The sequence below is a fragment of the Crocodylus porosus genome, unplaced genomic scaffold, assembly GCF_001723895.1.
Source record: "Crocodylus porosus isolate Cpor-Errol unplaced genomic scaffold, CroPor_comp1, whole genome shotgun sequence".
NCBI classification, from domain to species: domain Eukaryota; kingdom Metazoa; phylum Chordata; order Crocodylia; family Crocodylidae; genus Crocodylus; species Crocodylus porosus.
In genome coordinates, this window is record NW_017728917.1 from 33,479,421 (window position 1) to 33,492,352 (window position 12,932).

Here is a 12,932-nt window from a genome sequence, read left to right on the forward strand (position 1 = left end):
TAGATGCACCCCATGTCAATGAAAAACAAAGCAGAGGTCACAAAATCATCCCAGTGCCCCCCTTTGACCTGCCACGTAGAACTGTTTTCCTTTATCTCTTTTGATGTCATTGCATGGCTCAAACTCTGGTACTATTGCAGTTGAGCCCTGATAGGCTTAATGTCAGTGTTACGCACTATTTCCTCATATATCACACACCCTTTCCCCCAAAAAATTAGCCATTCAAAATGAGGGGGTGTGTATTAAGCAGGGAAACTGATTTCTTTGATTGAATAGAGGCATGAGGATGCTGGAATGGCTGACAAGGGCTATGAATTCTTTCCACATAGGAGGAGAAGAAAATAAGTTGGTGGTGACTGTGACAAGTGTAAACCTTTAGTGGATGAATGGACAACCTTAACTCATAGTAAACCTGTGTTGTGGCAGTTCAGATTTCTTTATTCTGCTTCCCAAAAACAGGGCACATGTCTTATTATGGCATGTGCCGTATATCAGAAAATGCAGCTGGGAGGCTCAGTACATTTTGTGGCACCTAGTTGCAACTTAGGATACTTCAGAATTAAGCAAAAGCAGATTTAAGGGACACTTGAAATGGAAAAATAAAAAACCCTTTATCTTACCTATGAAAAGGAGTGTAAAAATGAGAGTGAGCTGGTAGACAGCATGCCCCAAGATATTCTTCATCATGGTACGTGATATAAGAGGCTTGTTTCTACCATATGGTTTCCTTAGCAGCAGAGACTCTGTAGGAGGTTCAGTGGCCAAAGCAAGAGAGGCAAAGGTGTCCATAATTAGATTGACCCAAAGCATTTGTACAGCTTTCAGTGGAGAGTCCTTGGGAGACAAATTAAAAAGTAATGTATTTGATAGAATAATTATGGTGTTGTCAATTCCTTGTCTTCATATATACTGTATTATTGTGTGACTACAAGGGAGAAACTGAGGGAACTGTTTGCATTAAAGCAAAAATATCTAATCAGCTATTAGATATTTAGGTATCAGCTATCTAATCAGCTATCAGCTATTCAGTCATTTCAGGAAGTAATATTTGAAACCTCACAAATCTTATTTGGCATGCCCTTAACTCTACCTGAATAATTTGTTAAACAGTGTTCCCTGGCATGCCAGAAAATGTATTGTTTCTAAATTTTGAGTTAGGTTTGGATGACCAACAATTATGAACAGTTTGGGTTTTTTTTCTGAACATAAAATCTAAACTAAAGCACAATAATAATAATAAAAAAGAAGAAGCATGCTTAAGTGAATCATATCTGAACGAAGTTTAATTTCCTCTAGTACATAGTTTATATCATCTGAAATTAACCAAAATCTTGGAACTATAAGAGTTAGATTTGAATAACTTAAACTGTTTTGGTTTTTTAGAATTACATGCATTGAGCATTCAAATACGACTATAACGAACCAGCACTTTATTGAAAACATCAAAACAAATAAGGCAAGAAAATATTGATACGTCTATTGCATCACAGAATAAGTAATAGAATGGTAGTGCTCTTTAAAAAAATGTTCAGTGGAACATCAGCATTAATCTAAAATATCAGACGGTTTTTGTAGGCTTATGCATTTATCTTAATTAGATCAGAAACCACTGGATGGAGCTATTGCCTCATTGAAACCAAGAAAGAGATAAGCTGAGGTCACATCACACAAGACTTCAGAACATTAGAAAAGAGGACCCAAGACAGATATCAGGAGAAAAAACTAAGTATATCTATTAAGATTAAGATCTTTATTAGATATCTATATATCTATTAAATTCTGACTTCACTATTGGTCTTTTCTCAGTAACTGTAAATCACTGGGAGACCTGTGATGACATACAACTGAGACTGTTTTCTACAAGCCATATGAAGGAAACAAATGCAGATTATTTTCATTGTGACTAATTCTACTTCTTTTGCCTTTGGTCTGAATCTGAAATAGACAGCACTAGTGGGTGTGTCCAGACGTGTGGATGTTTGGTTCCCCAGAGACAAGTAGCAGTGGCATACCTTCAGCTGCTGCTACTTGTCCCCAGGGAACACCCATGCCATGCGCACTTTAGTGCATGGCAAATTGCCCTGGGTGTAGTAGGGGAGGCTGGGGAAGGCACTGTGCTGGCCCCAGCAGCCTTACTTGAGGTCCTGGGGGCCTTTCATGACTGCAACAGTGGCAATTCTGCCACACAAAGCCCGGCCAGCAGCTGCAACACAGCTCCAGATGGCCCAGCTCCACTTTTCAGAAGCACATGCTGGCTGAGCGTGCACTGCACTGGTTTTTTCCCCCCATGTCTTTTTTTTTTTTTTTTTTTGCTCCTGAATATCCAGGGGTTAAAAAATTCCTGCCAAAAGAAAAAAAAATGGCGTAGCGCATGCTCAGGCAGTGTGCCCTTGTAGCACAGAGATCACTGGACTGTGCAATTTAAAGAGCTGCAGACAAGTTTGTGGCACTACATACCGCACAACTGCACTCATCTGGACATGCCCAACGAGACTCGTTTTCAGATTCAGAGAGATGCTTTTATTTCTATTGAAGATGAAGCAGCATTCTCAGATATTTTATCATAGAACAAGGATATTTATAGCATGAATATTTGAAGATCACAATTTTTTTTGAGCATAAATACATAGATATATATATTCTACTGGGAGGCATAAATGAGGCAAAAAACTATGGGAAAAACTCACAGGTCAAAACAAATACAAAACAATTTTGAATTTGAATTCTGCACTTCTTTTGAAAGAAGTAAGTAATGTAACATAACATTTTTATATCATTTTAAAAATTGAAGGAAATATTCTATTCAATATCATAACGATCTTTGGGGTCTTTTGGTTTCTGTGGTGACTAGAATTTCTGGTCTTGATCCCACTAGAGATACCATGGTATTATCCTCCTGAAAATATAGATACTTCTATATTCAAAATCTATTGTTAAACGCTATTTAAAAAAATACATTTGGCTTACTCAGTGGGCGCATATACACATGCATTTGATCTGATATCAGCTTACTTGCAAGTAAACTATCTGTGAGGAAATGCTCCTAGGCAGGTGTTTACACATTCAGGGAATAGGAAGCAGATTTGCTGCTCTTAGCACCAAACTTCCTGCAGCCAGCAGCTTTATTGAAAAGGCAGCCCTGTTCTCTTCATCCTGGCCAGTAACTTTCCTGGCTAGAAGCAGTGTGCACAATTCAGGGGCAGCATGCGGAAGCCCTCTCTTCATCACCTCTGCCTCCCTGCACCATGGCTAATTCAGCCCTTGCCCCTGGCAGCAATGACCAGTGCCTGCAGGTCCTTCTGGCCACTTCCCTGGCCCTGCTGCCCTGCTGCACTGACCTTGGCTGGCCCATGGCTGTCTTGCCCCCCACATGCATGTCCAGCACCACCGTGTCATCCCAGGGCTCCCACTGCTGCCTGGAAACCATCTAACGGGCTGGACCCCAACAGAAATGCCACCAACATGGTCCTGGACACCACTGCTGGGACTGCCCTTGCCCTCCTGGGTCTCCAGCCCCACCACCTCTGGGCCTACTTCACCAGCCAGGAGTAGTGACTACACATAGTCTAGCAGACCTGGGATGACAAGCAGTGGCTGCAGGAATTCTGCATGAACTGGGTCACCTTCTGGGACCATCTGGAGCAGCTCCATCCACACCTGGAGCAGCAAGACACCACCATGCAGCTGCCCCTCCCCACAGACACATGGCTGGCCTTTGCCCTGCTGAAGCTGGCCATTCCAGCCAGTCTCTGATATGTGGGCTCTCTCTTTGGGGTGGGCAAGGCCACTGCCAGGGAGGCCATCCTGGAAATATATGGGGCCCTCCAGGACATGATGGGAAACAAGGTGTTTCATGTGCATGACCTCTTCATGGTAGTGGCAGGGTTGCATGCCCTGGGACTTCACCAGTGCATTGGGACCTGGACAGGACCCACATATCCATCACTTGCCCATCCCATGGCAACCACCCCTACTACAGCTGAGGGGTTTTCATTCATGAAGTTCCGTGACATCATGGACCACTAAGGCACCTTGATGCATGTGAGTGCCAAATAAGCAATCAGAGCCCATGATGCCTGTGTCTTCTAGAACTCTGCCTTGCTAGGCATGGTGGAGAGTGGGTGTTTCATGCCGGGGCTGCCAGACTTAAAGCTGGGTGCCATTGTGGTCCTGCACCTCCTTACTGGGGAACCTTCCCCTCACTCTTCTCCTGGCTCATGCAGCCCTACATTGGGCACCTGGACCCCCACTAGGCACACTTTAACTGTTGCCTGGGCAGGACCCATGTCCTGACGGAGTGCACTGCTGGACATCTGAAGAGACGCTGGGGCACCCTCATAGCTCTTCTTGAGTTTGCCAAGGACAACCTCCCCCAGGTCTTCAGTGCAGCCTGCATGCGGCATAGTATCTATCAGGCCTGGCAGGAGCTCTTCTGTGAGGCCTGAGCAGAGGAGGCAGAATGGGCAGAGGCCGTACAGTGGGCAGAGGCTGCCTGGCAGTGGGAGCACCATTTGCAGTATCAGTGACAGCAGTGGGCCCCTGCCAAGGCCCAGGGTGAGCTGCACACCCACCAACGGGAGCCAAGGCACCAAGTTTGAGAGGTCCTGATTGACCACCTCCTCCTGCACTCCCCACTGTAGCCCACCTGGACCACTGCCCATGGCCCCCACTCCCAGCACCATGCTCACTGTAGACACGTCTCACAAGAACAACTGTTTTTATTTCCCTCACTTCAAACAGACCCTCCTATCTCCCCAGTAGAGCCCCTCATCTCCCCCAACAAACAGAAACCCTCCACACCCACCCCACACACCAACAATAAAATACCCTTTTCCCTCTGCAAACTATTTACAAAGTGTGTTGTGTTTTGTCCTGGGGTGGGGGGCCTTGGGGTGAGGGCACCTAGGGGAAAGAACCCATGGACAGGTGACCAGAAGCCTGGCCTCTAGGTGTTCACCCATGGGTGCAGGCACTGTGGTGAGCTCATTGGGTAGGGTGCTCACCCAGGGATGATGGGAGCTGGTGCCCCCCTTGTGTGAGTGGCTCCCCCTCTGGTGGCCAATGTCCAGGGCCAACATAGTCAGTGTGCAGTCCTGGCCTCACTGCAGGCAGCTCTAGCTCTGCACCTGTGTGGAACTGGGTTGAGTGGCGGACCTGGGCCCAATGGGAGCAGCTGGGTGGTGGGGCACCCAGGGCAGGGGCCAGGCCAAGAGCTCCTGCCTCCTAGAGGTGGTGCAGGACCTCCTCCCAGGACCATGGGGGGCCTGCTACTGGACAGTGGGTGGCTGCCAGGGGGCAGGCAGGGCTAGGGTCAGGGACCAGGCAGCTGCTGCATGGAAGTGACCTCCAGGGCCAGAACAGTGTCCACCACCCAGTGGTCATTGGCTGGGACCTCCACTGCCCAGGCCAGGATGGTGTTCTGCTCCCACAGTGCCTCCACCTGCTTGTGCTCCAGGACTAGGATCTGCTCCCAGAACTCCCTGTCTGTGTTCTCCCATGCTTCCTCACAATGTTGCACATTTGCCAAGCCCTTGAGTCCTCCAGCCAGTCCTCTGACACTTCCACCAGCTGATCCAGGAGGACTGTGTGGTCCTGGGTCCACCTCTGGCAGAGCTGGTGCACCCAAAGGGCCCCAGCTATGGACAGTGGTGACCCTGAGGCTGTATCCCCACTGTGAAGTGTGGCCTCTTCCCCATGTGCAGCTACAGGACCTGCAGAGCCATGAGAAATAAGTTGTTTATATGAGTTTGCAACATTTCTGAGATAAGATGCTCTGTATCGGGGCTGTGCGCTGCCCAGCCTCAGATTGGGTCTCAGCATGCCAGGTGCCCAGAGACTGATAAATGGCGGGGGGGGGGGAAGCCTGGGCCTAGGTGACCAGCCAAGCTCCCCCCTCCTCCCCTTTCATTCCCCTGAGGCTGGCAGGCCACTGGGTGCTGGCCATAGGCATCCTGCCTCCCCTGTCCCCTTGTGTGGGACAAGCCAGGCTCCTGGGAGCACCTGCTCCTATGGGTCCAGACCTCACTTCCTCCCCACTCCTCCTGCAGGCCAATTACTCTCCTGTGCTGCTTCCTAGCTCACAAAGCCTAAGCTTGGGAGGAGTAGGGCTCCCAGATGACTAGGAAAAGGAGCTGCCTGCACCCCTGCCCAGCCTTTAGGGGGCCTCTCCAAAGCTGGGGCTGCACCCTCCAAAGGTGGGGCTGCACCCTGAGCTTACCCCAGCTGTGTGTGTCATGGGCACTGCACGAGGAACTGTTTGTACAACCTGAAGGGTGCCTGACCCATTATGCCCTCCTGATAATGATCACCATGGTGCCCCAGGTACACCTAGCACAAGACCCTGAGCTTTGACAGCACAGGGAGCAATCCTGGGCTGCCCCACAACCTCTGACACCACATGGAAGGCTACTTGTGGCTGCAGTATACATCCCTGCTCTCTGTAGCCAAGGAGAACTTTGCTGCCAGCATCAATACATGCTGTAGAGGCCTGCATCCAATTAGATTTGGGGGTATGGAATGTTCAATAAAGTTTTTGCACTGCCTCTCACCTCACCATGTGCTGTGGGGAGGGAACCCAGGTCTAGGGGAGTGTGGTCAGGCCAGGCAGGGAGGGAGGCAGAGACAGGTGCTGGGAGCAGGGGCAGGGGTAGGGGCAGAGAGGCCTTCCACCCCCCAGTGCAGGTCTTACCATGTGGCCAGAGCTGGTGTGGCTGGCAACCTGTCTGGCAGTGACAGCATGCGGCTTCAGACAGAGTCCTTGGTCAGCAGGATGCAGCATACAGGTGCTGGGCCAGCTCCCCCCCGCCCACCCAGGGAGGAGCTGGCACTGGTGGCAGATGGTGGTTCCATGGCCAGTCATGCCTCAGGCCTGTGCTGGGGCTATGGAGCTGGTGAGGCAAGCACTTGCCCAGGCTCCCCAAACTTCTAGTGGAGACTGAAGACAGAAGGCTCTACAGGATGGGCTGTTCAATGCTCAAGGGGCCTTCCTCCTGTGATGTGTCACCATGGGTGCCAGGCTGAGGCAAAGGTTCAGACAGATCACCCATGCTGCTGTACACAGCATGGCTGTGGCCTGATTCACGGGGTGCAAGAATCTCCACCAGTCACCACACAAAGGGCATGGACTTGTGGGCACTCCTGGACCAACAACTGTGGTTAGTCATGATCATCATGGTGCCCACAGACCTACTGTGCCCACAAGGCCTTGACCTTTATGCAGCTCTGCTATGCCAACTGGTTGTACCAACACTCCTGCATCCACCCTGACAGACCCTCATATACTTGGGCATTAGAGCAGTTGCCCTGCACAAACTGGTGCTGCAACTCTGCATTGCCCTACAGTACCACAAGATTGCCAGACTCTTCCTTGGACCATTTGGGGCCCTGGCTGGTAGGCACAGGTGTGGGCATTGAGGGTCCTGTGCTGTCTCTTAGCCTCCATTTGGTGTTCCTGTGCTGCCAGGCCTGGACAGCTGCCTGCAGTGCCCAGCACTGTGGCATGACATGGGCCTGCCAGCCACTTGACAGAGGCAATGCCCCATGGCACCTGCAGGCTCTGCACAGGATGCTGATGGTGGGCTGTGGGCAGGTAGAGCTGGACCTGCTGGCCAGAAGCTGCCTGCAGCTGGGGCTGGGGGCTGACAGGCCTGGCAGGAGGCTACATCAACCTGCAGCACCCTGTAAGCCTAGATGGCATGGGCCTGCCAGGCAGTGGTGCTGGGATGAAGGCAGGATGGTGAGGCTAGACTATGGCCTGCCCAGGAGGCACAAGACCTAGAGTTATTTCAGACTGCCTGCTGGTGTGCCTCAGGGATCAAAATGCTAGGCTTTTAAACACCTAAGGTAGGTGTTGCTATAGAGGTGGCCTAGCCCTGGGGCAGGAGAGACTCCCAGGCCAAAGCCCTGGGGCTAGCCTCAAGCCAGCCCCCTAGTGGCAGGGATGGCCTGGGAGCAAATATGTAACTGTGCAGTAACTAATACTGAGTAAATTTGCCACCTGCATTTGCAGGTGGCAAATTTACTTGCAATTAGCCATTTTTACTGTGCAGTAATCATGCACCCATGTAGATCCATGCACTTACTGTGCAATAAACAAGGCTACTGCACAATTAAGTATCTTGTGTAGACGTGCCTAGGGATGATTATGGTAGAGGTTGAGGAATAGAAAAATATTAGCTTAATAACATTACTGACCTTCTGGTCATGAGCCAGCCACTTTAAGTTGGTGCTTCTAATAAGGTGCTTCTAATAATTACCTATTATTGGTAGAATTGCACAGTTCAGTCAAGTGTAAAAGCTCATTCTGAGCCAATGCCAAAACATTAAATATACATTAGTTTGAGCAGTCACTAGAATGAAAATTCTACTGCCACCCTCTATGATAGCTGAACAGTTGGTAAAAACCAAAGTAGATGCTTTCAGAGATTGAGCTTAGTTGTCCATTACATATTTTACTCACCAATGCAACATAAGAACTGGCTAGATGGAATGCAAATGTAACATTGTTTTTAATAGTCTCTGGCCACTGACTAAATAACAGGAATTCTTTGATCTTGTAGGTGTAATTCAGAAAAAAAAACAACTTTCATGTAGCTCCTGACAATTTTTGAGAGGGATAGAAAAGATGTTTACGTTGTAAACCACCCAAAATCAGTGTCTGTTTCTCAAGTTCTTTTCCAGCTGAGCTTGGAAGGGGTTAGCCTTAACCTGGGGATAAAAGAACATCCCTTATATCAAGTGATGTTGCACTTTACTTTAGAAAACTGTTAAAATACAAGTCACCAAAGGCTGGCAATAAATTACAATCCTATTGTGAAATACACTTCACCCACTGTGACATACACATCTTAGAGCTTTGATTTAGTTGACAAGTTGTAAGGAACTATAAAGGCATTTTTGCCCTTACCTGTTAACTCCCACTGGTCATGCAGCACATGCATTCCCTCACAAATGTGAGTATATTTAATAGGACTAGAACTATTTTTGCAAACTTTTTAAAACTTAGAAACACGATTGAGGCCTTAGTAATTAGGCTGATATTCATATTATATACTGGTTCAACAGACACTGCCCTTCACTTAAATTCTACTTACATAGTTCTTCCTACACCCAGGTTTGCATGATTAATAGCACTATATTGTCAACTGAAAGAACAGTGGACTCCTAATTTGTTAGGGCTTGTCATTCTAAAGAACAGTACATAATATTAGCAATAACAGTTAAAAGGATGTTAGGAAATTCAAAGGACACTGGAGGTGGGCTGCTACCATAGTCAATGCACAACCTTTCACAGCACTTCAGGCAGGGCTTCACAATAACATCTTTTGTACACTGAATGAGTGAAGACCCTTAAAGTTTACTGGTATCCAAAAAATGAAGTGAGAATATGTCAGTCTGTCCCTCTACTGACAAAACCAACAGATTTAGCTTGAATATAGGTCACTAGTAAACAGATGCTCAGCTCACAGAAAGGAACACTTGTAGTAAATTAATCAAGAATCACTCAGACCCAGGAAACATGAAAGCACAACCTGGAGAGCACCTTGTGACTGAGCCATAGACTAAATGAATTAAATTAATGAAAAGTGAAGTTAAAATAGAGATAGCTCAGCTGTTTAAATCTCTGTTCTCCATGCACACTAATACTGAATGAGACAGTCCTGTAGACATAAGAGTTGTTGTGATGTAATTAATGAGTAATGGATATATGCTGGAGGGGCCAACCTAAATTTAGCAATCTCAATTCACTTTGCAACCTTAAAGTTTTTGTTTGTTTGTTTTCAGCATGGTTATATGTATGGCCTGGATCTCAAGTATTTTACACATTATGGAGCTGATTCTCTGCTGTACCTCCTGACAGGCACAACTCAAATGTAAAGATCCCAAGGCATGAAAACCAGGAAAGTGCCCTAACTGCCTAGCCACAGGCAAGTCTGGAATAGAGACACTCTCCATCTTTGCTGCTCTGTCACTGTGCAGCAAGGAATGCAAGATTCCAGGGTCCAGAGAGCACCAGAGAGCATAAGCAAACACAGCACAACCCTGTGATAAGGGCACTCCCCCAGAAAGCAGAATGCCCAAATTATCCTTCTCCCAGATTTATTGTGTTGCCATTATTACTGTTTAATGAAAAGTGTGGACAGACAAAACAATTATGCCAATTTAAATTCAAGGGGAGGGGTACTTACAACAGTTCAACTGAATAACTATTACTGTTTCGCCTATCTGCTTTATCCTGCAGTAAATGGAAGCTAAAACCACAATAATATACCACCTGCTTCATTCATGGTTCAATTGTTGCAATTTATCTTCACATACTGCAGACAGGCAAAACAGAATGGGCCAGCCCAAAGGCACTTACAAGTGACAAGTTCCCCATCCCCTTTCAAATAGTATAATTATTTTGTCTGTCCACCATAAAATGCATAAAACTCAAGGAATGCCTGAACCAGAATCACAAACTCCCCTTCTCCCAAAAGGAATGGGCGTAAATTCTCTCCATCAGCATACATCTACAAACATGTGATTCAGAAGCATTAGTGAAAATAAAATATATAATTAATACTACAGAAAAAAATGAAATAGGTCATAACTAGAGTGACTGTACATCCTGGTTTGGCTGGGACAGGCCTGGATTTCAAAGACTAGTCCTACCCAGTTGGTCAAAATTAAAACAAGAGTCCCGGAATCACAGGGGCATGAGACATAACCTGAAGGGAGGGGGAGGGGAGTGGAGTGCCATGGTGCACCAGGGTGCTCCTGTGCCATGGCCTCTGCCACTGACTATAGCAGTGCCATTGACTAGGGGAGTGGGAAAAGGGGAACAGTGTCCTGGAAGTTCTGGATGCCCCAGATTTCCTTATGATCACCCTAGTCATAACTCCCTACAGTGAATTTGGCTTGGACAATACCATGATTTTTGCTCTTACAAAACATGCCGTGAATTCTTCTAATGAATGCCAATGATTAGGACCTCTAGTCTGTATTATTTGAAAAAAATTCAAGACCAGCATTATCCCTATGTCTTTTTAAGTCACCAGGTCAGTACTCACTGGACAAAATGCTGCATGTACGGTATCAATATATGCAGCACTTGAATGTTCCTGTGAAGCCTCATTTAATTACTAACAGGAGCTAATATGTTGCAACTGTACCCAGGAAAGTGGAGTCCATGGACTTCACTGGAACTCCACAGCTACAGAAGTCTGCCAATGCAGATGCAATTGCAGGATCAGGCCTATATATAAATTCATGGGATCTAATAAACTGAAGGCCAGAACACTGCACATTAGAATGCTAAATGATTAGAAAAAAAACAGATTGCATCTGGTCTGTGCCTTCTTTGAGCAGGAATACTTAAAAGATACAAGTCAAATTAGGAAAGGAAATCTTTCCTAAAGAAAGCATCAAGAAACTTTTCAAGTGTTGAATTGCAGGGAAGTTTTTGAGACAGGATGACATCTAGGGAGCATGAAAGAGATACTAGTATCTAATTAGCACTTTTCTCACCCTGGATCAAATGAAATGGCATAGAAAGTGTAATTTATTACTATTGACCAGAATGTTAACCTATGAATAAAATTTCTGTGCCTGAGAAAGCCAAAAGTCCAGGTAAAAACAGAGCAAGTTGTAGTGCAATGCTGAACTGCTGTGCATGAAATCCACATTCAAAGTCACTGAAACCTATTCCGTGTTTGGAGAACAACAGCGTTAAGCTTTCCTTGTTTATTAAGGATTTAAATGCTTCAGTCAAATTAATATTTAAGACCAGCATAAACTTTTTCCAGCCTTTGTACATATAAACGTGTATTTGCTACAGTTTCTAATTTTAATCCTTTGGAATTATTTCTTTTGCTTTCCTATTTTGTCATAACAAAGGTCTTGTCTTTCATCACAGAACTAAAAAGTTGCATAAGATTCTACTTACACAACGATGCATTAAGCATTGGGAGGTGTGCATTTTTACCTGAATGGTTGTACATGAAAAGAAAATGCCTAGAGGAAATGAGTACAAGGATATCCAAGGGTGCAGAGTAGGCCTGTGCGAGTACGTAACTATTCAATCCAGCTTCAGATCTGGCCACTTCAGATGCCAGGGATCTGATCCAGAGCTCTGGCTCAGTTTCCCACTTCAATCCAGCCAAAGTGGCTCTGAAGCTTCAGAGCTGCCTTGGAGATCCAACCATAGGGTATAAAGGAAAATCAAAGAAATATCTATAACTTTGTTGTTTTTTGTCTGATTTGGATGACATTTGCAGGAGTTGTAGCATATTCAGAGTGCACGAACTCTGCCACATTTCAAGGAGATAGGTTCAGGGACTTGGGAGGAGCTGTATCCCAAATTCTTGAAAGCAAAACTCATGTCACGTGTAAGTGTTATATCACAGGAGGGTGAAAACTGCAGAGTTGGTAGCCCCCGGTTAGTTTGCAAAGCCTGCCAAGTTTCATGAAGATCAGCACAGGGTTTGGAAGAAACTGCACCCCAAATTCTTGAAAGCAAAACTAATGTCACATGTATGTATTAAGCTGCAGTGGGGTCAAAAATGCAGAGATGGGAGCCCCTTGTGAGGCCACAAAGCCTGCCACATTTCAAGGTGACAGGTGCAGGGGTTTGGGGAGACATGCACCTCAAGCTGCTGACAGGCAAAATTCATGACATAGATGACCCTGTGTGTGTTAAGGTGCAGTGGGCTGAAAACTGCAGGAATGGTAGCCCCTGCTGAGGCCACATAGCTTGCCAAGTTTCAAAGAGATAAGTGCAGGGATTTGGGGGAAACTGCACCTCAAGCTGCGGACAAAAAGCACCCTGTTCAAATTTGCTGATGACACTAAGATGTGGGGGGATGTGAGCATGCTAGAAGGGAGGAATAGGCTGCAATCAGACCTAGAAAGGTTACAAGGGTGGGCGGATGAGAATAGGATGGGATTCAACA

General features: G+C 46.4%; 1 protein-coding gene across 6 annotated transcripts in view; it reads right to left on the minus strand.

Annotated features, from left to right (window-relative positions):
• The window catches only part of ATP2B2 (ATPase plasma membrane Ca2+ transporting 2), a 512,499-nt gene that overhangs the window by 57,200 nt on the left and 442,367 nt on the right, over positions 1-12,932 (minus strand). For all 6 annotated transcript variants that reach the window (XM_019537048.1, XM_019537047.1, XM_019537046.1 and 3 more), the window contains one exon: positions 621-834. In XM_019537048.1, coding sequence (XP_019392593.1) covers positions 621-834 — 214 coding nt within the window. The remainder of the gene's footprint in view (positions 1-620; positions 835-12,932) is intronic.